The sequence below is a fragment of the Nannobrachium achirus genome (genome assembly GCF_963921795.1).
Source record: "Nannobrachium achirus genome assembly, chromosome: 10".
Taxonomy (NCBI): Eukaryota; Metazoa; Chordata; class Actinopteri; order Myctophiformes; family Myctophidae; genus Nannobrachium; species Nannobrachium achirus.
In genome coordinates, this window is record NC_137819.1 from 28272443 (window position 1) to 28297160 (window position 24718).

General features: G+C 42.4%; 2 protein-coding genes across 2 annotated transcripts in view; both read right to left on the minus strand.

Annotated features, from left to right (window-relative positions):
- Positions 1-268: 268 nt before the first annotated feature.
- crybg2 (crystallin beta-gamma domain containing 2) overlaps positions 269-24718 on the minus strand; it is a gene marked incomplete at its 5' end in the record, with an annotated part of 36310 nt that continues 11860 nt past the window's right edge. Inside the window, 17 exons of the mRNA XM_080735356.1 lie at positions 269-1709; positions 2194-2353; positions 2812-2970; positions 3245-3368; positions 3621-3760; positions 4400-4529; positions 5028-5134; positions 5437-5469; positions 5565-5691; positions 6042-6202; positions 7402-7528; positions 8949-9088; positions 9577-9612; positions 9889-10015; positions 10476-10615; positions 10935-11190; positions 13921-14039. Of these exons, the coding sequence (XP_080591482.1) occupies positions 1621-1709; positions 2194-2353; positions 2812-2970; positions 3245-3368; positions 3621-3760; positions 4400-4529; positions 5028-5134; positions 5437-5469; positions 5565-5691; positions 6042-6202; positions 7402-7528; positions 8949-9088; positions 9577-9612; positions 9889-10015; positions 10476-10615; positions 10935-11190; positions 13921-14039 (2175 nt within the window). The 3' untranslated portion in view covers positions 269-1620. The remainder of the gene's footprint in view (positions 1710-2193; positions 2354-2811; positions 2971-3244; positions 3369-3620; positions 3761-4399; positions 4530-5027; positions 5135-5436; positions 5470-5564; positions 5692-6041; positions 6203-7401; positions 7529-8948; positions 9089-9576; positions 9613-9888; positions 10016-10475; positions 10616-10934; positions 11191-13920; positions 14040-24718) is intronic.
- Positions 19678-22484, minus strand: LOC308292192 (alpha-1-antiproteinase-like). The gene has a single exon (XM_080734484.1). The coding sequence runs from the start codon at positions 22302-22304 to the stop codon at positions 20910-20912; it is 1395 nt and encodes a 464-aa protein (XP_080590610.1). The 5' UTR covers positions 22305-22484; the 3' UTR covers positions 19678-20909.

Sequence of the window (24718 nt, forward strand, 5' to 3'; positions counted from 1 at the left end):
GAATTTTCTTTTATTGATGAAAAGTTGAGATTTTCTTTTGTTTAAACTTTTTCAAATCTTTTGAAATAATATATTTCTTTAAATGCAGAAAACAGGAAAGAAAACGAGTGCCGCGCTGCAAGCTTGTAAATCTGCAATTTTTCTATTAGTTTCCCCATCATTTTTAATACATATCAGTGTATTGTATACAACGCCTTCGTAATTAATAAAAAAACATTTTTGGTATCACGATTCTCTTTTTATTTAGAATTCTAAAACCACTCCCGTTTATATTACATTTCACATTATAATTTTTAGTATCAAATTATATGAAGTGAGTAGTGTACATTTGAATGTCAATATGAGTCTCATACCTATAAAAAGCTTCAAGAAACAGAAAGCGCCTTTAAGAAAATCTGATGGAACAGCATAACATTTAACAGAGTCCATACTATACAATGTGGTATACAGTATATTAGAACAGCAACATTTCCCATCCAAAAACACAAATACATTGACCAAAATTACACACAGATAAAAAATAAGACTTTATAAAATACTGATTCTCACACACAAAATTCATCTTGTAGCACACTAACAGTACACATTCTTTTTGGCTTCATTCACTCACACATCTATATTAAATATACTCCTAGCCTTGCAGAATGTTCACACTAGCCAAACAGGATATCATGCCATAATGTGCTCGCAATAGAGAGAAGTAGTTCAAACTCTGAGTTCTTCCACTGTAAACAAAGTTGTGTAAGTATCACCTGCAAGTGCTTCTCGACACAGAATTTGCATCTCCCTGGAATAAAACAAATAGGGGTCATTCAATACAGGAATCTCCTTTCAAACCCCAATCAAGAAACAAGTTCACCCAATTAAGCCCCAAGACTTGGATTTATCAGTAACTGTTCAGAATAAAAGTTAACCACATGAACCCTAGTGTCGCTATTCTGGGATGAAATCTCTGCAAAAATAGCCGATCTACAAGCTCACCGATCAACAGTTGGACTTCTAGATCAGTTATAATGAGCGAAGGTGTTTTTGCAGGTCTTTCAGTCCGAGTGTATCAAAAAGGCAACTAGGTTAAGGCAGCGGAAGCTTGTGATCGGTGGTGATGGAAGTCGGGGGACCGGAGATACACCTAAACCTAACCCTAACCTCAGTAAAACTAATGCTGGTGAATGCTAACCTGCCCACACTGGTGAATGCTAACCTGGTGAAATGCTAACCTGCCGACGCTGGTGAATGCTACCCTGGTGAATGTTAAACTGGTCAACCAACGGTGCTTAACCCAGTTGCTTTTTTGATACACTCGGACTGAAAGACCTGCAAAAAACACTCTCCCACATAGGAATACTAGTATAGACCCCTGGGGGACTCTATAGGGTTTAAGTGGTTAGACTGGTCCTTTTTTTACTTCCCGTTCTCTTCAGAAGATCCCCTTAAAGGCACAGGGGCTCAAGGCACAAAGTGTTCATACTGTAGTGTCTTTAGCTGTTGTGAAGTCCTGGAATGTAGGAAACCACGATTCTAAAAGCCAAATGTCTTCATGGATGATATAGAGTCCAATCTCAGAAAAGAATTACTGTCCTTAAGATGATGACGTTGAGGGAATGACGTGTGGGTGACAGTTTACAGTATCTCTAGCTCCCACTGTTGGCTGGCTCTCTCCTCACTCTCTGGCATAAGCACCACGTGATCCTTGTCATAGGTTTTACCACCTGGAGAGGAAAGAAAACCAGCTTGGTAAAGAGTAATTGTGTCCTCTTGAGTTGTAACTGGAGTTTCCTACACTTTGGCGGCCTCAAGTGGTACCTGGTACTTGTAATACCTGGTAAACTCCCACTACACCTAAGACAGGCAGCCTCCGTGGATAGCTTTAAAGCACAGCTCAAGACCCATTTCTTCACTCTTGCTTTTAGCTTAATTTTGAAATCCCTGTGCTGTTATTCTGCACTGTTCTGAAAATGTTTTTTAATGTTTTAAGTTTTTACTTTTCTTTTATGCTTTATTGTAATCATGTGTACTTTTTCTGTTAAGCACTTGTGCTTCATTTCTGCTCTGTAAAGTGCTTTGAGCTGCATTTCATGTTATGAAAGGTGCTATACAAATAAAGTTAGTTATTGTATTATTATTATAAGATCTTAAACCCCAATGGCAACATGCCTGAACCTGTACATCATTCCTACCCTGAAAGGTTCCTACCTTTCATATCCAGAACCATGCCAGGGAACGTAAGGCTGGTGATCAAGCCACTCATCTTGGTTGTCCAGGTCTGGACGGGCTGACGGCTTTCTGACCACAGAAGCACCTTGGCTCCTGGCTCCGTGTTACCCATCACCTGGAGGCTCATCATGGGGGACAGCTATAGCAGAAGGACATATGCATTGTTAACCACATGTACTGCTGATTCAATGTGTAATTACTTCAATCCAATTGAAATACTTGTAAAATATCTATAGCATTTTACATAGCCTCAAAACATTCGCCAGATTATCCCAACACTATTGACAAATAAGGTTCTCAGAGCCTACTTTGGGCCCTGCTCCGAACATTGTGGGATACCCAGCAGAACACAGAACTTATTCTATCAAAACTGTTCGGAAATAGCTGATCTAAAATCTCACAACGCGTCACAATGAATCGACACATTGTGAGCTCACTGCACGTCACAATACAATCAGATAAAAAAGATTTCAATCACAGAACTTTATAGGTTCTGGAAGGTGTCAGGTTATGTAAAGTTCTGAGTTATATTAGCCTTCATGGTGGAAAAGAGCCATGTTTTGACCCTGAACACTTTGTTTACTGAGCTTTGGTCACCTTGCTCTTGATCAGTCCGTCCTGGTAGAACCAGAGGTCACTCATGGCCTCCACCTCCGGCGTCACCACGACCCGTCCTGTCTTCATCTCCTCCACTCCGCCCTGGATGGACAGGTAGTGACCTCGCTCTTTGTTCTTGATGCGGAAGAACTGCCGCTTCTGCAGGAAAGAAATGAATGCCATAATTACAGTATGTCAGGATCACAACATGTAGACTCAAGTCAAGTCTACACTCTATGCTCATGTAGGATGATGCTTTAAGTACAGTATGCCCTGTAGGATGATCTATGTAGGATGATAGTGTGGATAAACTTAAACTCAACCATCCAAGGTCAGAAGAACACCCAGGGATGGGACCATACAATAAAAAGAAGTCTTGAAAATGATATGCAGTGTTAAAATTAGAGGCAAAGAAGGGAACGGGTAGTCGTACCTGTCTGACTGGGTATATAGATCCAATCGTCTGTAGCGAGCTGAACTTGGGCCAGTTGGTGATTTCAATGGGCTCCAGGAGGAACTGTCGCCCCCTATAGTTACTGTGTTCACATATCACCCAGCTGCAGAGAGGCAAAGGAGCAGACATTAGCAGGTTCTCTGGTGCTTAGAATCACACGTTAAACACCAAAACATAAACCTCCATTTTAAAGAGACATGCAATACACCCTACTCTCAGTCAAATGCCAAAGTGAACACAGATCAAAGGTGACACAACCACGGACAGAGAGAGACAGACAGACAGACAGACAGACAGACAGACAGACAGACAGACAGACAGACAGACAGACAGACAGACAGACAGACACTCTTACCAGCCGCTGTTGACCCTGAGAGACAGGATGTGGTTGTTGAAGCCCTCTTCCACCAGGCTGAGGATTTCCACGTCTGTGGTGATTTCTCGACCCTCCAGACATTCCCCGCCAAACAAGGAGATGGAAGGAATGCAGAACAACTGAGGAGGGGAACGGAGAAAACCAAAGGCTATATCAGAGGAAGTCAAACTAAATGAATGGCACAAACTTGAGGAATGAAGTACGGAAAGCATGAAATAAATGAAGTGAGTTAGTTTAACCACATGAACCCACGTGTTCATTAGTTATTCTGTGAAAATGGTAGATCTACAGTACAAGCTCACAATGCATCTTCAGGCGTTGTGAGCTTATACTGTACTATCAGCTATTTCCGGCAAAGAAATTTGGTGTATATGGAAAAACGGAGGTGACCAAGTGTAGACCACTGGGGACACCGGTCAACAAAGTTCCACCAGACAGCAACGCTATATACAGTATATAGTGTTGCCGTCTGGTGGAAACCTTATCATGTCCAAAACTGTTACTTTTCAAATAGAAAAACTGCAAAAGTAGCCGATCGACAAGCTCAAAACACGCCGCGTTTCGAGCTTGTGGATCTGCTACTATGGATGCTTTTGTGTGACGCTGTAGTATGATCAAGCAGGGCATTAATTTAAGAATATGGAGATAAGAGGTTTCTTCCCGATAGCAACAATATAGGAGTTTAATTGCTGATAGTTGCTTATTAGTGTCACAGTGTAGTCAGACAGTACAAACAGACTTCAGATGTTCTCTCTCACCATTGGTACAGCTTTGATTGAGCGGATGGTGAAGCTGTTGGGACAGCCCATGCTGGTGAAGTTGGGATAGTCTCCCTCTGACAGCACATACTGGCTCCCACCGAACTGCTTATTCTCATAGATCACCCAGCTGTAATGCAGCCATAAAGATCATTTTGGTAAGACGGGTCTATAATGCGTTAAATTATACATAATAACAACTTAGAACATGGTTTATGAAGTATTTTAACTTATAATAATATAAAAAGTGCTTCTGTCACAATGCATTATAATCTCAGTGGGTAACACTTTACTTAAAGGTATATAAGGCATTATAATCACATTTATAATGAAAATAAAAAAATCTATGTAAATAGAAATCATGGCATTCTTTTCTTTAAAAAAAAGTTAATAAAGTTAATAAATAGGAGCCTTATACTACATTACAATTAAATTGATTTAAGTCAGAACACAATTGCTTGATTGATCATAAAAAGTGCTCTAAAAATGCACGTGGCCATATGACACATATGATCACTTAATGGCTGGGCTACGCACGCTTGAGATTTTCAAGTTGGCCCTGATCGAAAAAAATAAGGTTGGGAACCACTCTTCTAAGTCTTTCCGCTCTCCTTGGTAAACACCTCACCTTCCCCCAACTACTTTGCAGGACTTGGCCAGCAGAGACAGGGCCTCCTGGTTGGTGTTGAACACACGACACTCCCCCTGGAAGTCTTGATCAGGGTACAACAGCACCTGACATGTACAAACAGATGGAGAGGAGACTGATTAAGAAATATGAATAACATACAGTAAGCAGGGTTGTACTTTCTGGAGTTAATACCACACAGAAAAAAAGTTTACCACCTTAACCCTGGCATTCATATTTTGGGCAAATGTTACATTATTAATGTTTTTATATGATCTACACTTGGTGATCTATGGATAAAACGTACTGTACATGAGCGGCAGCAGGTGAACAGAGTCACAGGTCATAGTTTCGATACAGCAGACTGGTTCAATATTCAATATTGACAGAAATGACACTATGATCTCACCTCATTCCTGGCTTTGTTGTTCTCAGTTGGAGCCTAAAGGAAAACAGACAGAGACGGGAAATTAACTCCGTGATTAGCTTTACATTCTGACAATGGGTTCCTCTCTGAATCTTCTCTATGCTCCTCACCAGTAGGATGGGCTGGATGGAGCAAATCTGGTTGTCCGGAGCGCCCCAGTCAGCAGAGTTACTATAGAAACCTCTCTCTAAGATGTACTGGTTACCAGAGAAGTCCACATGAGAGTAGGCTATCCACCTGGAGAGAAAGACAACACATTAATTGTTATCATGTATGTAAAACACTCATTAACACATCAAACAACAAAAAGTCCAAGAACAGCAGCCAAGAGATAACCCTAACCCACATTTATCCTCCACTCTTACAGGTGGGTTCTTTGTCGTACAAGTTTGCAATTTTCAGGAAAGTTGGGTTAGGGTTAGGGTTAGAAAAACAAGTAGAAAGAAAACAATGTTTTGTTTTGTTTTTTTTACAAGACAAACTTCCTCTCAGGACAATGCAGCAGTCACACTAAGTTGTGTGAAAAGTCCCTCTTTCATGAAGCGAAACAAATATCTTGAGAATGGATTGACTGTGTATCAACTTACGCGCCACTGAGCACATGAATGGAGCGCGTGTTGGTCTTGTAGCCAAACAGCTCCACGTCAGGAATGGCTTCCGTCACCTCAAAGGTGTTCTCCTCCTGTTCCTCGTCCTCCCTCTCCTCCTCTGGCTGCTCATACATCACCAGCATGGGGTCTGTCAGGTCCTACAGAGGGTCATGGAAGCAGGGCCAGAGTTTAGAGCAGGGGTCTTCAACATTTTAGGCCAATTAAGGACCCCTTAGTTGAGACAGAGATGAAGCAGGGACCCCCACAATCTTTTCATAGAGTCCATATAGTTTCATCGTTTGACTGCACAATCATCTGTGTATTTTGGATTCATGTCAGTTTGAATTTTCATATATTTAACCACTTGAACCGTCAATATTTGACCTTTCACTCTGTACTTAGTGTGCTCTACACTAAACCTCTTTGCCAAAAATAGCCGATCTACAAGCTGCGAGGTGTTGTGAGCTTATAGATCTGCTATGTTTGGCTAAAGATCTGCTACGGTTCAAATGGTTAATATAAAAACGGAGAAAAAGTTTCTATCACACAAAGAATAGGAGGACCCCCTGTAATAACTCTGAGTACCCCCTAGGCCTAGGGGTCCCGGACCCCTGATGAAGACCCCTGGTTTAGAGTAAAACAATTCAAACCACAATGACGTTCTCATCCATTGTGGTTATATTCATGGCTCCGTTGTTTCTCTGCAGTTGGAACTCCGCTCACAATGACATTAAACAGTTAGCCGAGAGTAAAAACGTCAATTCAGTTCAGATCAAAAGTTTATTTGTCAATTGGACAATGACAGACACTATTCACTAGATGGCCGAGTGGTTAGGGTGTGTACGATTTAGGACGGACATTGAGTCACAGGTTCGATTCCTCAACTCCTTTTTTTTTCTTTTTTTGCTGTGTCCAGACTAACACCAACCAAATGTTCTATAGAAGTGGCTTTCTGAGTCAAAATCTCAAGACAGACCTGTATTCATAGCAAAACCAGCCAAACTAAAAGCTCACGTGTAACGATGTGACGCAAGTAAAGAAATACATTTATATTTTTGGCCTATAATGACATGTCCAAAATAGGGACGCCAGGTTGAATGTGGTCGTAATATACCCATTTTCCGAGTATAGAATTTGCCTCTGTATTGGTAAACGAATGTACACATAATGTGGGGTTGTCATAAACTCTCAAAGGCATACTTGGACTTGTCTCATGGCACACCGTTCGGGATTCACTGTTCTATAGTACACTGTACAGGGTGGAGGGCTGCCCTGTCACTCATCACAGGATTAAGAATGCCAGTGGAGTTGACGTCTCATCTCAACAACATGGGCGCTGTTGTAAAACCGTGCTTACCGCTCGTAAGACCCTGACGGAACGCATTTCAGCATCACAGCCTCCCCACACCCTCCAGTCATGGTACTCTCCTTCTTCTAACTGGTACTGGTGGCCTCGGAAACCCTCCTTCTCATAGCCCACCCACCTAAGGAGAAAGATGAACAGCGTTGTAAACCGCGCGCACGCACACACACACACACACACACACACACACACACACACGCTGGGATACCCGACCGAAATCCGACGGGACCCGACAAGCCCGACGGGCTCGGGCCCGGGTCGGACGCATTTTCATAATTAATTGTCGGACGTCGATTCGGGTCGGACATATTTTTTATATAGCCTCTGCCTACCTATATGACATGCATCATGCACTCTCTCTGATGATGCACGCAGCGTGCAACTCCTGTGTGTGTGTGTGTGTGCTGCTCGCGCTAATGCTGCAGCCACGGAGACAACTCTGACCACGGAGAAAAGTCCCACGCTGAGGTAAACGCGCAGCGCGCTGTTGTGGTTTGGAAGTGGCGTGCCGCTGAATGGAGCTCCTAGCTGGTGTTCCACTACTGTCCCATGCATTGGATGTTTATTTTTCGGCGCTGTTGTGTGCAGTCGCAGTGCACTGTGCCATGTGTGTTGAACGGACGGACGTCCGTCCAACACACATCACATCACTCAAGTAAATCCTGGCTTATACTTCTTCATCACGGCATGTTCCGTGACAAAATGTGGCTGATCTGCAAGCTCACAACGCCTCGCATCCGCGACGCGTTGTGAGCTTTAATGTAGATCTGCTATTTTCCAGGCGCAGAAACTTGCAGTCAGACATCGAGCGCAGCGCAGGTTATTATTTTTTATTATTTAATAATCAACATAGCCTACTATTTAAACACTTTCACAAGCTACAGTGTGGCTTAATATTCACATTAAGGGCAACAAGCAAGCACACTGCATGCACTGCACATTAGAACAAGTTTGCTAGTGAGTGTAAATCAGTGGATTCCTCAAAGAAAAAGAAAGGAGGGGAAAAAGCATTGGAAACATAAGGTTCGGGCCTCGGCGCGGGTCGGACGCATTTTAATGATTAATGCTCGGACGTCGATTCGGGTCGGACATAAAACTGTCGGAAACGGGTTCGGAACGGACAGAAAAAATGGGCCCGATCCCAGCTCTAACACACACACACACTTCAATTCTCCGATATTGCAAACACTTCATTTTCATGCACTGTTTATATGCACTGTAGTTACATTGAACAGGATCAGTGTGCTTCGATGTGTGTTGTATCCATAATTATCTTCAATCAGACTAAAAGTTTTACTTTATTCCCCTTGTGCCCTCGTTTATTTATTTATTATTTTTGTAATAATTATGTTTTTAATTTAGTTTAATTTAGTTCAACACTGCTGAACACATTTTGGAGCATTTCATGGGCCTGCAATCAATGTTCATAGTGCTGTATTTTTATGAATGGGCAATAGAACACACTGAATCTCAAGAAATGTCAGCATTTCTTTGGTAGCTGCGTTCCAACTCTCCACCCATTTAAACAGTCCACAACTCACATTCCGCCAATAACTTTGAGTGAGCCAACGTTGTACATAAAGGCTGTCTGCTGTCTGTCCATCCTTGTCATGAAGTCCTTCATGGTGTTGAAGATGGTCCTGGTTTTACCAGTGAAGTAAGGCTTTTCGTAGATGATCATCTGGAAACGCACAACAGAGATGTATACGTTTGGCGAGTTTAAAAACATCCAGGCCGACCTAGTTCTAGTGCAGCAAATGCAAAACAGTTTATTGACCCGCCTCCTTAATCCCCACCACTTGGTACTTGTGGTATATGAACACGGGAAGTATGCATTTCTATGTATAAAATCAGATGAATATAGATGAACTCCATGCATTTCTGAAAAGCAGTTAAAATTAGTTTTATACCGTCTGCTATGCTTGTTTTTTTCTGTCATGAATTTAATTATTTACATTGATACAGAATTGAATGCACTATTTCTACAGTCTTTTTGGTCCTGCCTTCAAAAGAAGAAAACAAACAAACCAATTTTGATTGGAGTACAATCTTTACTCGGGCATGCCATGCCGCTTTAACTTTTAGTAATAGTATCGGACACCAAATTAGTCGCAGTTGTAGTTTTAATAATTGCTGTAATTGTAATCGCTTTAACACCAGCCTTCTTACCTTTGGCTCACTTGGCCTTTCTACTCTTGGTTCACCCTGTAATAAAAAGTTCAAACAAGTCAAGATTATTACTGGCATGCAGAGAGGGGTGTAGTTACTGTATACTTTGGTACAGTGTATCTCAAAGTGGATTCCAGGAACTTTGAGGGGTTCCTTTATGGGCGTCTAAATTGACCCATACGAGTCTGTAACTCTAACAGTATACAAATGGAACCGGTTCCATTTGTATACTGTCAGAGTTAAGGGGAGACCTTGGAATGTAAAAAGTTTGAGAAATACTGCTTTGGTAGAACAGGACAGAAGGAGGCTTACTATTTTGAGTGGGTGAACCGAGGCCACGTAGGGCTGCTCCACTCCCCAGGCTGCAGGGTTGGAGTAGCCTCCTACCTCCAGGACACGGGGCAGGCCCTGGAAGAAGGGCTCTGCATACACCAGCCACCTGCAAAAACACTGCTTTTACAACACTCTCCTACAATATAATATTATATCAGCGGTGGAAAACAATTTTTTTACTTTACTGTAAATACTGTAAAAGTATCAATACTGCAAAATAATAATAATGTAGAAAGTACAAGTCCGGAATTCAAAATGTACTTGAGTAAACGTAATTGTAGTGGAGTAAAAGTAAAGATTTTGCCTCTGAGATGTAGTTGAGTAGAAGTAAAAGTATTGAAAATTGGAACTACTCCAGTAAAGTAAAAGTACCTCAAAATTATACTTAAGTATAGTACTTGAGTAAATGTCCTTAGTTACTTTATGCCACTGTATAATATAATAATGGGGGAATGTGCCAATTTACTCATTTGTAAGAGAGCTAAATGAACACTGAGTATTTTACAGAGTAGTTTCGTGTATAGTAAAGTACGGCACAGCAGTTTTTACAGTATGTTAACACTCACAGTCCAGCGTTGATGATAATGGAGTTGGCTTTGATGGGGAAACCAAAGATCCGGGCGTCCTCTGAAGTGTCTCTGAAGATGACCTTCTTCCCCTCAGCATTTTCCTCTGGGAAAAGACTGATCTCTGGCACACTGTAGTCCTGGGGAGGAAGGGGGAGACATACACAGAGACAGAGAGACGGATGGACAGACAGAGACAGGATAGCATCAGCTCAATGGAGTACAAAATGGGTGTTCCTTTCATTTCAGACACTAGAGGGCGGTGTCACACTTTCAAAAGTCAAAATACCTGACCAGCAGGGCAAAGAAAGATGTCATTTTGACAAGCATCATTTTCAGTCGTTGCTCTTGCTCTGCACTTGACTTGCTTGATGATGTTACACTAGCAGATATTACAGGTGCACAATTAAAAACTCTCCTCCACTAAGAAGCAATGTAATGCCAAAACCCTTCTCTTACCCTGACAGCTCTTCGGATAGACCCAATGATGAACTTTCTGGCTGGTGCGCTCTCCTCGGTTTTCTCATCGTTCTGTTCTCCATTCTGCTGTCCGCTGTCTTTCTGTTCTCCACCCTCTCCGCCGTTCTCCTTCTTTCCGTTGTGCAGCTGCTGTTGGTCCTCTTCAGGAGGGCTGAAAGGGTTGGTGAGCTCTATGTCTCCTTCATCCAGAGCGATCTTCTCCCCTTTGAAGTCAGGTTTCTCGTACAGAACCCAACTGCAGAACAATGCAGAGAAGTACAACAGTAATTAATACAATGAGCTAGAGCTGGGCGATATGACTTCAAGTCAATATTGCGATTACTTACAAGCTTTCGTCTCGATTACGATTGATGAACGATTATTAAAAAAAGAAAGTAGCCGATAAATAGCAGATTTAAAAGCTGATAAAGCGGCACATTGTGAGCTTGTAAATGGGCTATTTTCACTATTTTTGCATACCACCAACAAAGTACTGTATACAGGGCTAACAAGTGGTTAATGAGATTAATCAAATGAATCGACTATATAAAAACAACAACATGGTTCTCAATTAACCTACATGTACAAGATTAAGTCTGTTAGGGTTTCAATATATTGCCCAGCCTCACCAATGATCACTCAGTGTATCAATGTACCAGAACCAACCACAGTTCTAACTCTACACATTACATTCATTAAACTGCTAATTCAAATGTGTATGAATTTGTCTCTTAATATAGAGACCAGAATTGGTTAAACCATCTCAGAAAAACTGTGAAACTGTCCGTGACCGTGAGTTATGTTGGCAAACGTTTACTTGCTTTCCATCTCCTTGCCTTACTAATTACTCCGAGAGCAGCATCAAGCCAAGAATCACGAACTGCAGAACAGCCCCCAAATCGGCTATTTTCAGCATGCAACCAAGAGTAATATCTGCCATTACGACCCCATAAACGCCTGCCAAAATAATCTTTTGTCAACAAACTCAAATGTAGATTTAGTGACTGAAATCCTATGACATTTAGTCGACTAAAATCAGACTAAAACTGGACTAAAATGCATCATGACTAAAAAAATCAAACCTCGGTTCGAAGTGGAGCGGTGAATCTGAGCAGCTTTACCCTGTGTGTGTGTGTGTGTGTGTGTGTGTGTGTGTGTGTGTGTGTGTGTGTGTGTGTGTGTGTGTGTGTTTCTGTGTTCTAGGTCTATGTTTTTACATTCTATGTGTTCTAGATCTATGTTTGTGATTCTATATGTTCTAGATCTATGTGTGTGTGTGTGTGTGTGTGTGTGTGTGTGTGTGTGTGTGTGTGTGTTGAGTGTGCCTGGCCTGCACAAAACAGCGCCCCTCCTTTAACTAGTGTGTTGTGTGTGGCCACTCAAGGTATTGCCAGGCTACGGACACGGCCAGCCAGCCACCCACCCACCCACCCACCCACGGACATACCCACGGACATACCTGTCTATTGGGAGCGCTTTCACCGCTCCAAAAACTAAATCAAAATTAGCTGTCAAAATCAACACTGCTGCTAAGAACGTTGTGTCCTTTTGAACCGTGGTTAGACACCATCTGCGTTACAAATTCAAGACTGACGCTATAATCGTTTTTCACATGCCTTAGCGCTGCACCCTGCGGGGGGGGGGGGGGGGGGGCTGCGGGGGGGGGGGGGCACTACAGATTAATATCTATGTTATGGAGAACACAGGAACAGGAGTAGAGGTGCACTAGATTTATCTACATGTAGTGTAGAGTGAGGTGTAGTATATATTATACTACCAGCCAGTTTGGTAGGTTTCAGAGGTAGGGTGTGTCAACAACATGTGTAAAGAATTAATAACATAACTGACGATTCAGACCAAAGCGATGACAGATGACAAATGACAGACATGAGTGCAGTGACAGGGAACAAAGGCCATGATTGTAGCATTGGGCCCCCTGTCACGTGTAAACACACAGTAGCTTCAGCTTAGTTTACATTGTGTAATGCTTTTGTCCGGAAGATATTTTTCACTTGCATCTTTGGCAAGAGAGCTATTTAGCAGTATATGACAGCTATCTGTGTAAGTTAGAACCATACAGTGAAACAGATCTAAATTTTAAGTTATGGTGAACTAAGTCTACAACATTTGCCATCTACCTACAAAGTGAAATGATGAACGCTAGTATACACAGTAGCTCTGGGGTACATCTTAGTTAAGCACATGAACCTTAGCATCCCTATTCTGTGCATGTCATAAGGTGAACTATCAGCGAAAATAAGCGATCATTTTCCGAGTTTTAAAAGAGATTTGGTGTAGAGGGGAAAAAAAACAATGATTACTATGAGAAGATATAGAGCTTTAATGTTAACCTTAACAAATAACCTTTTGTTTGAACCAAGAAAGATCATGTACAGTACACTGCCTTTAATCACAATGTTGTTATCTTGCTGTTATACAGTATATTGCTATTGTTGCAGTTAGCACTGAGCATGCCACACCAACATTTTTTGTACTTCTATGAATTGAGTGATAAACCCTCTTGAATCACAGCTCTGGCCTGGCAGTTCACGATGAATGACTGCAGATCATAGCTACATACAGAGGGAGGTAATGCAGGGATACATGTGGTACTTAAAGCTCTTCAGAGGCAGGATTATCGGTTTTACTGTATGCTTAGTGGTGCAGTTATGTGTTGGATAAATAGCACTGTATAAACATCTTTGTAAAATAGAGCACGCAACGATTAAGGCTGGGTCCACATTGCTAGCCGTGGCAGCTGCTTGTGTCCTGTGTGTGTGTGTGTGTGTGTGTGTGTACATTATATACATACATGCTGTTTATAAGCTTTATTATTATGTTGTGTTAACTATTTAGCCTAAAGTAAGTTTCACTTATCTGGGCGTTAATTTTCATACTGCACTGGAATGAATGGAATCCAATGGCTACCTTGAAAGTCAAACAAACTAGGCACGGCGTGCGTGCGTGCGTGCGTGCGTGGTCTCACCCTCCTCTGATGACCCTGATGGAGATGGTCTCCTGCAGTTCCCAAGGTGTGGCGTCGACGACGTCACTGCGTACCTCGTACCTCTGGCCATGCATTCCTGGCCGGTCAAAGATATACATCTATACACGGGGAGGGCATACAAGGTCAGGTCACAATGCAGACAGAAAATGCAGGAAGTACAACCATAGGGTTAGACACAACATAATATTTTATTGCAAGTTCTCTGGGTGGAGTTTAGCTTTCATTATAAGTTCATGTGTTGGAATAGTAGTGTTAATTACAGTATGACAATCTGTTGAGCGTACATAGAATACATTAAAAAAGGCAGGTTAAAAGGTGGTGTAATGATGTGTTTTAGTTCAAATGTTATGGCTCTATATTCGGATAGTAATCATTGCAATAGACTGGCTATAGAGTGTTTGTTTAGGAACCTGTTTCTCAGCTTTTATTTTCAGGTCAGGATACCAATTTTATCCAAAAAGAAAAAGTATCTTATTCAGTTTCATTTTGTTCCATTTCCAAATTTGTCTGCTCATTTTTCTTTTTGTTTCGTTACTTCCAATTTGACATGTTTATTCTGTATGAGTTCTTTCTCCTGACTGGATAAAATTGGTTTCCCCGACCTGAAAAAGTATTTTCTGTTTACTTAACTCATACTGTGCCAGGGCCACAAGGTGCCGCTAGAGTGCCAGACATTTCTGTATAGGCCTTCGCTCTAACATCCGTCTACAGAGGCAGTAGTGGCTTGTGATTTCACTGCATCCACTGTTATGGATGACGAGAGGAGGAAGTTAGCTAACAGTTAGCTATTAGCTTCTTTATTTTTTAGAAGCCCGATCTGAAGCTATTTTAGTCGCAAAAAAACGTTGTCGCTGCACTGGGAACACAGTTCAGAGAAAAAGGTCTCTAAAGATGTGAGTTTGTATTGGAGTGGGCGGCGCGGTGCGGCCGCGTTGCCCGATTACGGGCCGATGTAAACAGAGTCGCGGCCCCGGCCATGGATGGAAAATTAGACCGGGGATTTGTTGAGGCCTCCGATTCATTAATTCATTTTATTAAATATCCCGGACTAGTTCGGGATAGGCACCCCGGAATACGTCGCGCCGCCGACAGTATAGATTGAGTTTTTTTGGGGGGGCTCTAAACTTTATTTTAAACCCTTTTCAATGGAATAAATCGTCGGACCATCTAGCATCACTCGTTGGAAAGCGTAGGACGAGCCAGGACCACCCACATCTCTACAAGCAGCTCAGGGTAAGTAAAATAGCAAAAAAAAACATTGTATTGGATTGAAATAAAGCCGAACTTGTTCGGGATAGGCATAAAAATGGTTAAGAGCTGGAGAGATGGGTAGACCTGTTACTGAACAACCACCCTATAGCAATGATTAGTATCGGAACACAGGACTAGACATATCAATTACACCCCCTCTAAAGGCCAGAGGTAAGGTTACAGTAATCAAAATAACAATGATTAGTGAATGCTAGCAAAGTGAACCAGTAATGAAGGAAAAAAACTATTTGGCCATGAAGTGTTATCAAACTGCCGGAGCACCATTGCCCCAAGCATAAGCCACTATGATAAATATTAGTCACAGGTGTGCAGGTCGTACAACTAGAATATATCCACGATTTTCCTACGCCCCATAGTGCATTGCGCAGACGTTTGCACCGATCTTCCGCCGCAGATTTACAAGCTCACAACGGGTTGCATCTGCGACGCGACGTGAGCTTGTATGTCTGCTGTTAAACCCGGAAGTTTGGTCCTGATAGTCTCCAGTAAACCCCCGGGGAAAATTGTGGATATATCATTCTGTAGTGTAGGCCATAGAACAGTGGTCTCAGCATGGGGTCCAGGGGTCCTTGAGGGGGTTCCAGGGGTCCCAAGCTAAATTAATGATAGTAATGAACCAAATGGGCCTTGCAGGCCTGCAAATGGAACCTTAATATTGGTTCCATTTGTACACTGTCAGCGTTAAATTAACACACTTGTACTGTGTAGATTTGGGTCCCAGAGGTACAGATTGTATCATACAGGGGTCGGTGGACTAATCCATATGAAACTGGGGTTACTTGAAATTAAAAAGTTTGAGAATCACTTGTATTCATGGGTTGCATTTGTAGTCCTACAACAGCCCAGGAACAACACAGGTGTTTTGATTAACGTAGAACATTGGTTCTATGCCAATCAGACAAATTGAACATGTGTGTTGGTCCTCAATATGGCTGGTTTAGGACTACAAATGCAACCCATGAATACTGTAGATCACCAGTACAACTGTTGAAAATCTGCATAAAAATACGTCCAGAGGCTAAAGAGTGTAACAGGTCTTGAGTAAAGGATTACTTCACCCTGACTCATCTTAATCATTTTCTCTATCGAGGGAGAAAGCAAGTTTCACGTCTATGCATGAAATTCTACCACTGATTTATTTACACAGGACAAAGTTCCAGTTTGAGCATGTTATGGCTGCAGGGTGAGTCTAATGCAAATCATGTGGTATAGCTGGTATTATACGTTATTTTAAATCCCAGTATGCCCACCTTGTCAGACTTGCTTTCCCTGCCTAATTCAAATCTTATATTCAGCCATTTTTTCTTTGCTCAGTTTTTAGCTAGTTTCTCTTAATAAAGTTGTTTCTTTTATGTGTTTTGTTGTAAAGCGACTTTGAGTACCAAGAAAATCTCTGTATAAATTGGATGAAGTATTACTAGTAAGACGCCTCAGGGCGACATGCGGCCTCTCTGAGGTCGTGCCAATTCTTGGCCATCTGACCAGTGATGTATATCGGACTAGTTACCCATATATGGAGACGCATGTACTGTACTGTATATAGTACATCTCATTTATGCCCATACATGGAGATCCCTGTCTGAACCAGCCGCACAGATATGGGCTGTCTTCCTCCATATATGGGCATTCCCATATGAAGTTAGATATGGGCTTAATATTGATGACATCAGGGATCACCAGATATGGGCATAAAAGGGAATCTGTTACATCACAACAAACAATATATGTTATGCCCATACATGGAGATTCCTATCTGAACCAGCCCCACATGGATGGGCCATGTCTTGGCCATCTGGCCAGTGATATATATCGATGACATCAGGGATCTTCATATATGGGCATAAAAGGGACTCTGGGGAGTACCCATATATGGACTTTTACATAAGTGATGTCACCTGTGATATTACCTGTGATGTCACAGTGATGTGTCAAGGGAACCAACCCATAGACCGTAAAAATGTGTACACACACGGAGACAAGCAGTGACATTTCTCATGGTAAACTGCGACCTTCGGTCGCAATTACAATTTGTTTAACTGTTTTGGTCATACATTTGCCGAAAAAAGTAGATTTTGGTGCAGACGGAAAAAAGTGGTCCAAATATAGTTTAACTCAGGTCCGTTTTACTGAGAATAGGAAGATTCCAAAACATTGGTAACAGAAGGAGGAAAAGAGGTGAATGCAATCAATTACATCTGGAGGTAATAATGGAAGAAACCCCAGTCAGCATCAGGTCATGGCTATTGTTCATTGTGTGTTTCGGTTTCATAATAATTGTAAAAAGGTGTGGAAGACAGTGGAACTACTGTAATCAACTTAATTCATGTGAAGGATCCTGAAGCGTGGAAGAGTACTCTGCGGGGAGATATCTGACCTAAATGCCAACTCCACCTGCAGGGACATTAAGTGAAAGTCGTGTCTGGATTTGAGTACAGTGCCGTCATCTAAATCTTGAACTGTGTTAAATCAGTGCCACCCACGTCATCTAAATCTTGAACTGTGTTAAATCAGTTACTTCAGCTGTATGGTCCTGAGGCGTGGAATATGAAACACATTGTTGATCCTCTTTAACCTTCATAGATGCATTGGTTGCTGCATGCAGGAGCAGGCCTGACCTTTAGAACAAACTGTCTGCCCATGTTCTCACAGGTAAATACAGCAGGCATTGTATGCAAGTCACAGCTGACATTCCTTGGTAAGTTGGTAATTATCTTCACTCCGTCTGTGTGTCTGTCCGCTGCTAATCTTGCACAATAATAGTAATAAGTCGCTCAGGGTCACACTGCTCGCAAATTCAAAGTCAAGGACCTCACTTCTCAAAATGTTTTTCAAATCGATCCGCGGCGACCATGTCTTTTGTTTGAATTTATGATCTCAGTGCAATCATCCTTCTAGGCTATGGGATACATGTGTTGCTAGTAAATTATAACACTTCAAGGTTAAGGGATGTACTGGTATTTGCCAATCACAGACATGCAAATTTGGCCATGCAAGCTGACGTCAGCCCCCCCCCCCCCCCCCCCCCCGAAACCAGCAAAATTATATAGTAAACATAATAAGGGGTTGAAAACTCTGGTTGTTCTGCCTGCCAACTCTCTCTCTGTGTGTGTGTGTGTGTGTGTGTGTGTGTGTGTGTGTGTGTGTGTGTGTGTGTGTGTGTGTGTGTGTGTGTGTACTTGTATTACTATCAGGGACAATGTGTCCACACAAGTATAGCAGCATTTGAAAAGATTGGACAGTTTTCCTGGTCCCCCCCAAAAAGCTCTGAAAATAGCAGATCTACATACAAGCTCTGTGATGCGTTGTCAGCTTGTGGATCAGTAATGTTCGGTGCACTACAACCAAGTACAACTCAGGATTTTGGACTTTTGGTACTTTAAGTACATTTTGATGCCAATACTTTTGTACTTTTACTCAAGTACATTTTGAATTCCAGATTTTTACTTGTATTTATACATTTATATTGCAGTATTGATACTTTTATTTAAGTAAAACATGTGAGTACTTTTTTGTGTGAATGATGAAAGAGCGTGTTAGCGCAGCCCCTCCCACCCATTACCACTCCACTGAATGACGTGAATCTGACAGCTATCAAACAGACAGCCTACGGCATGCAGCTAAGTCATCTGTCAACACTCAACACAGGATCTCGGTCAAACCAGCTTAAAAAATCCACAAAACCCACATCATGTCAGACCATAGTAAGCATTTGTCTTTCATTCCACGCAAACAAAAGGTGTTGGTGACAAATAATACGTTAACAACAGTGTCCCTAGTCCGGACATAATTGGGCGGACCTACAAGTTGCAACATTGGCCATTGTGCTACTTGACAATAAACAATAAAGTATAAACTCTAGGGAAAAAGTAGTGTTGATCCTGGAAGGATTACTGTTGGCATAATGTCGCCAACTATACTATGATGTATTTTTTCACAAAGTGCCAGAACATTTGCTATGCCAATTGGACCCAAAGGAATATTGTTTTTCTACTAGCTCAAGGCACAAGTTGCAAAGGATTGCTTTCATGTCCATCTACAATGAGTAAAATGTGTTAATAGTTGTTTTCATGATCTTTATTGGAACAGCAATACAATAAGTCGTCTCCAGCCCCTATCTTCACCTTTTAAAACAACAATGTTGGCACCCGTGAATCTTTTTACTATAAGCTCATTTTTCAGAAAGGAACCATTGAGAGTTAAAAGGGGTCTTAAAGGAGTAGTTCACCCCCAAAATGACTTTTTTTCTATTGATTAGTCACACCATGGAGACTAGAGTTCAATAATATTTTTAGTTTTTTGTCGCATTCCTAAGACAAAAATGTGATAACAATAAATTTACCTCCATTCGTTCCGGATGGGGACCCGTTTCGAAACGGGTCCCCATCCAGAATCAATGGGGGTAAATTTACTCGAATCAAATTTTTGTCTTAGGAATGTGACAAAAAACAAAATATATTATTGAACTCTAGTCTCCATGGCGTGACTAATCAATAGAAAAAAAAGTCATTTTGGGGGTGAACTACTCCTTTAATGCTTTAAACTCGAATAGAGTTATTCATGTAATTGTTCTCCCACGGGGGATAATAAAGGATAGTTCTGGTCAATAGAGTTAGGAGTTCTCCCTAACGCCATGTCACTAATGAGCCCTTGCGCTCACATTACAGACGGCGCGCCCACTCGTCTGTAGTAAAAAATAAAAGATACAGTTTCGCTACTCACCAAAACAAAGACGGATTTAGGGAGTTGAAAGCCTACTTTACTTAGTGGGAACACTCAGAGCCCCCCACATCACGTCTAAAATACACTTTTTATCCAGAGAAGAGAATATTTCACCGGAAGGCAAAATCTGGTCAATGGACATTTCTATTGACAAGATCTGTAGAGGGCGGTGTGGAGTAACTAAAGCCTCAGGTGAAAAAGTTTCTTCTCTGGCCAAAAAGTGTATTTTAGACATGGGGTGGGGGCTCTGAGTGTTCCCACTAAGTAAAGTAGGCTTTCAACTCCCTAAATCCATCTTTGTTTTGGTGAGTAGCGAAACTGTGTATTTTATTTTTACCACAGACGAGAGGGTGCGCAGCCTTTCAGCGGTGTCACACCAAATTCTGGGCCCTGGGTACAAGGGTTCACTGCGGCCCCCCCATGAATGTTCTTCAGGTTTAACCCATTTAGACAGGGAATGGATTATTGCCGCGCAGTGAGCTCGTAGATCTGCTATTTTTAAATAGATCTGCTATTTTTAAATTGTGAAACCCCCCCATCTCTTAAATTGTGAAAAAAAAAACATCTCAAAATATTTAGTTCCAGGGAACCCCCCGGAAGCAAAATTTCAGTTCCAAATGTTCGCTTAAAAAAATGTGCACACATTTTCATGAATTTTCAAAAATAGCAGATCTACAAGCTGAGTGCCGCGCTGTGAGCTTGTGTATCTGCTATTTTTCAATAGCTAAAGTACAACATAATTAAGGCCCCTCCACCTTGGGCCCTAGTAACTCAGTCCCACTTTTCCCCCTCTTGTGACGCCCCAGTGAATCACACAGAGAACAGAGGAATGAGGTCTGTGATGTAGGTGGAAATAATGTTTTTGCAAAAATAAAAATTAGCTTCAGACCTCATTCATTCCTCTACTTTGGTGTAATATGTTGTACTGTAATTTCTACTGGTTTGTTTGTTAAAGAGTCTTTAAGCACCAAGTGGCTTTAGCGAGTTGGCTTGGTGATCTTGCCCAGCAAGAGGATGGCATTTGAGTCTCCTTCTATGACAGTGAAGAAGAACGGACGGTTGATTGACAGCTTCAGAGGTATGCCTGCGTCCTGGTTATTGTCCTGCTGCTCTGCTCCTTCTTCTGACATTTCAACCGATACTTTGTACAATGCCTTATCTATAGTGAAGGGTTTGGTATTGCTGAGTCGGTCAAACTCTGCCTGTGAGCCCAACAGTTTGGCCTCTACTTCTTCAGAAAAGTTGTTTAGCAGACCTCGCAGGTCAGTCACAGTAGACATGGAGAACTTGGGCAGAGAGAGTTCCAACAGGCCTTCCTTGAAGTTCTGGCTCCAGCCAAAGATGATATCGGTGCGCACACTGCGCAGCTGATCTTCTATGTCATGGACACTGACCCCATCGTGTGGCAGGACCAGCAGCATGTATGTCTGTGCACTCAGAGGCAACTTCACCACGGTACATCGCCTACTCTTGTCATTGACATAGCTGTAGTGGCCCGTGCGGGTCATCAAGGGAACCAGCACTGTGGTTGTATCATCTACATGGAACTCCTGCATTGATGTTTTCTCTGGTTGGAAAGCTGTCCTCCAGTTACCTTTGAAGCTGAAGGAGCTGAAGAACAGGAGTTTGGCGTCAGAGCTCAGATTGTTGAAGAGACCTTTCACGGTTCCGTCTGACGTCTTCTCCACAAAGTTGTTCACCTGCTCCTCTGCCTCCTGGGGCCTGGAGAAGTCCACGCCGCGGACGAAGGAGGCGTCCGAGAAGTCCTGCGTACCTTGGATAAACTCCTCTGACAGGCGGCAGTCCCGGCAAGTGAAGGCCCACACCCGGGATCTCATCTTTGGTCCATCGTCTACTCTAGAGTTGATGCTCTGCAGGGTCTTCAGAATCTTGTGTCCGTCCACTAGCGACACACAGTCCTCTCGGTCTGTGTCCAAGCGCAAACCCAGAAGGCTCTGATATAAGCTGGCGGTCTTCATGGAGGCCCCCAGGTAGAAGGTTACGAGGGATCCATAGGCATTGACTGGAGAGAAGAGGATGTTGCCTCCATGCTTCTTGTTGCAGAGATCCAGGTAAAACCTCAGGCCCAGGGAGTTCATCAGCTCTGCCAAAACCGCTGTCCTCTGGGTGATGTTTTGCTTCAGCCCGTCCTGGTCAGACGAGTTCCTGTTATCAGGCGTCAGGACGTTTATGTCGAGGGCGGCCACAGGAAGCGTGTCCAGAGGCCTGTCAGGCTGGGACTTTAGAGGCTCGCAGCTGACATTCTCCGCGGCAAAGAGGTAGGAGGGCTGAACGTGCACACGGTTGGCTTGACTTCCAAAGAAACAGCAGCATAATAGGAGGGGAAGGGAAAGGGACCAAAGTCTCTGCATTTTACCTTCCTTAGCTGTTGATTTCACCTTGTTCTTGTATTCAGAGAGGTTGCTCCGTCGTGTCCTGCTGCTGCTGCTGCTGCTGATGTGATGTAGTGAGTGCGGTCCTCAGCTCTGCTCCCTGGCTTTAACCCCAGGCAGCCAGCCTCAGCTCCCTGGGTTACTCATTAACCCACACATTGAGACTGGGGCTCCACTGCCGTGACTCATAATCAGCTTTGTACTGTTGAGCTACCACTAGATAAATGGGTCAGAGAGAGCGAGAGAGAAAGACCACCCAATGGTGTTCTACCAGCTACGTGTTGACCTATGAGCATGATGCAAGCACTTCCCACACATGGTGGTGGGAAGTGCATACCAGCTCAACTATACAGTATTTATGGGTAAAGATGCAAAATAATCCATGCGAGGTTGCCAAACCTGCCAAAAGTCCTGCAGTTTGTTTTTAATATTATAATACATTTTGTCCAGAGGGGTGTAGCTGGATAGTTCATTTAGCCAATGTGAAACTGTAAGAGGGATAGATCGTCTTCCAGTGTACATTTCTTTGCTGCTAAAAAAGCTAAGCCCATGTATTGCTTTTGGTGTCTGTTCCCGCCGTCCTCCCTACCAGTGCCAAAAAGGCACAGGCGAGGGGAGTAGGGGACAGAAATCCCCAAGCAGGACGAGACAGCATCCAAAACTGCGTGCCAAAAAGATGACACAACACTGCATGTCCAGAACATAATATGTTCTGGATGTTCTTTCATATTATGAAAGAAAGTCCCTCTGTTTTTTACACCTCCAGCAGAGGAAAGACATCTCACTATTCATCTTATGCAGCTTCTCTGGTGTGTAATAAACTCTATGTATAGTTTGGAATTGGGATAACTTATGACGGAGGTTATAGGAGCAGGTATGTATTTTAGCACATACGTAAGACCAATCTTCTGGGCTTATCTGAACTGAGAGGTCTTGTTCCCATTTTTTCTTAGTATTTTCTGTGTTGGCAGGCAAGGATTCTAGAAGGCCCTTATAAAATCCAGAGATCGAGAGACTTTACTGGCGTCCTTAACAGTAAGTCGACTTTAGATGGTTTAGGTTCAACAAGAGACTGTTGCTTAGACTGGACCATATGCCTGGCTTGAAAGAAACAAAATAGATGTGTAGAAGATATAGTGTACAAATCTTGCATTTCTCTAAAGAAGAGAAAGGAGCCATTTCTGAACAAGTGATTTATTTCTTTAATGCTTGCGTCATACCAAGGTTTGAAGGTGTTATCATTAAAAGATGTCGGAAGAGAAGGGTTATAGTTACTTTACACCACTGCACGGGAGAACGTGAACAAACATATTCACATGAACAATGTTGATGTAACAACCAGATTTCTGTGGAAATATATTTTTTATATACACAGTTTTATATATATAAAATACATTTTCGTGTCGAGTCATTTCCTTTTTTGTACACAGTTGTGTCACTTGTGTGCGAGGAAGTTGGAGGGAGCTGCTACGTCTTACATGATGATGAAGTGGATTCCAGGCTGATACTTTTAACTTATGTAAAACATATTGGAGTAATTTTCCCACCACAGGAAAAATTGCAGCATTTCCCTTTCTCTTTCTTGTTGACAGGAAAGTTGTAGAATTATACTTTAGTCGTTATTTTTGTCTCGGATCTGTTGAAATAGCGAGGGACACAGCACTGCGCATATTGACAATAAACCTGCTTGGCCACGGTGGGTAGGGCCGGGGCGTCTGACAACAAAATTACGCCACGGCTTAACAGGCGGATAGACTACATGAGACTGAAACGATTATGTCCATATATGGGAATTCCCAGATTGATTTATTTTATCTCAGACAGATCTAACTTATTTTATGTGTCAATTTGTTTCCATTTATGAGTAATAGACCTGTAACTTAAGGGTCCATTTGGTTCCTAACTATCAACCATTTAGCTGGTGACTACTTGGAACCCCTTTAAGAACCCTTGAGATCCAGTGCTGTAGTAGAGAGAAAATAAATTGGATGGAAGGAGGTTTGACATCAGTCCCTGTCATGTGTCAGGTAACAACACGTTGATGTGCCAAATTATCAGATTGAGTTACCAGCGGTGTTTCCGCTAGGCAATTATTTGTCCGGCCATTGTGAACAGCAAGATTCTATTTGTCCGGTCAGATCATAAATTAATTGGCAATAAAGCTTTCTTTCTTTCTTTCCTTCCTTCCTTCCTTCCTTCCTTCCTTCCTTCCTTCCTTCCTTCCTTCCTTCCTTCCTTCCTTCCTTCCTTCCTTCCTTCCTTCCTTCCTTCCTTCCTTCCTTCCTTCCTTCCTTCCTTCCTTCCTTCCTTCCTTCCTTCCTTCCTTCCTTCCTTCCTTCCTTCCTTCCTTCCTTCCTTCCTTCCTTCCTTCCTTCCTTCCTTCCTTCCTTCCT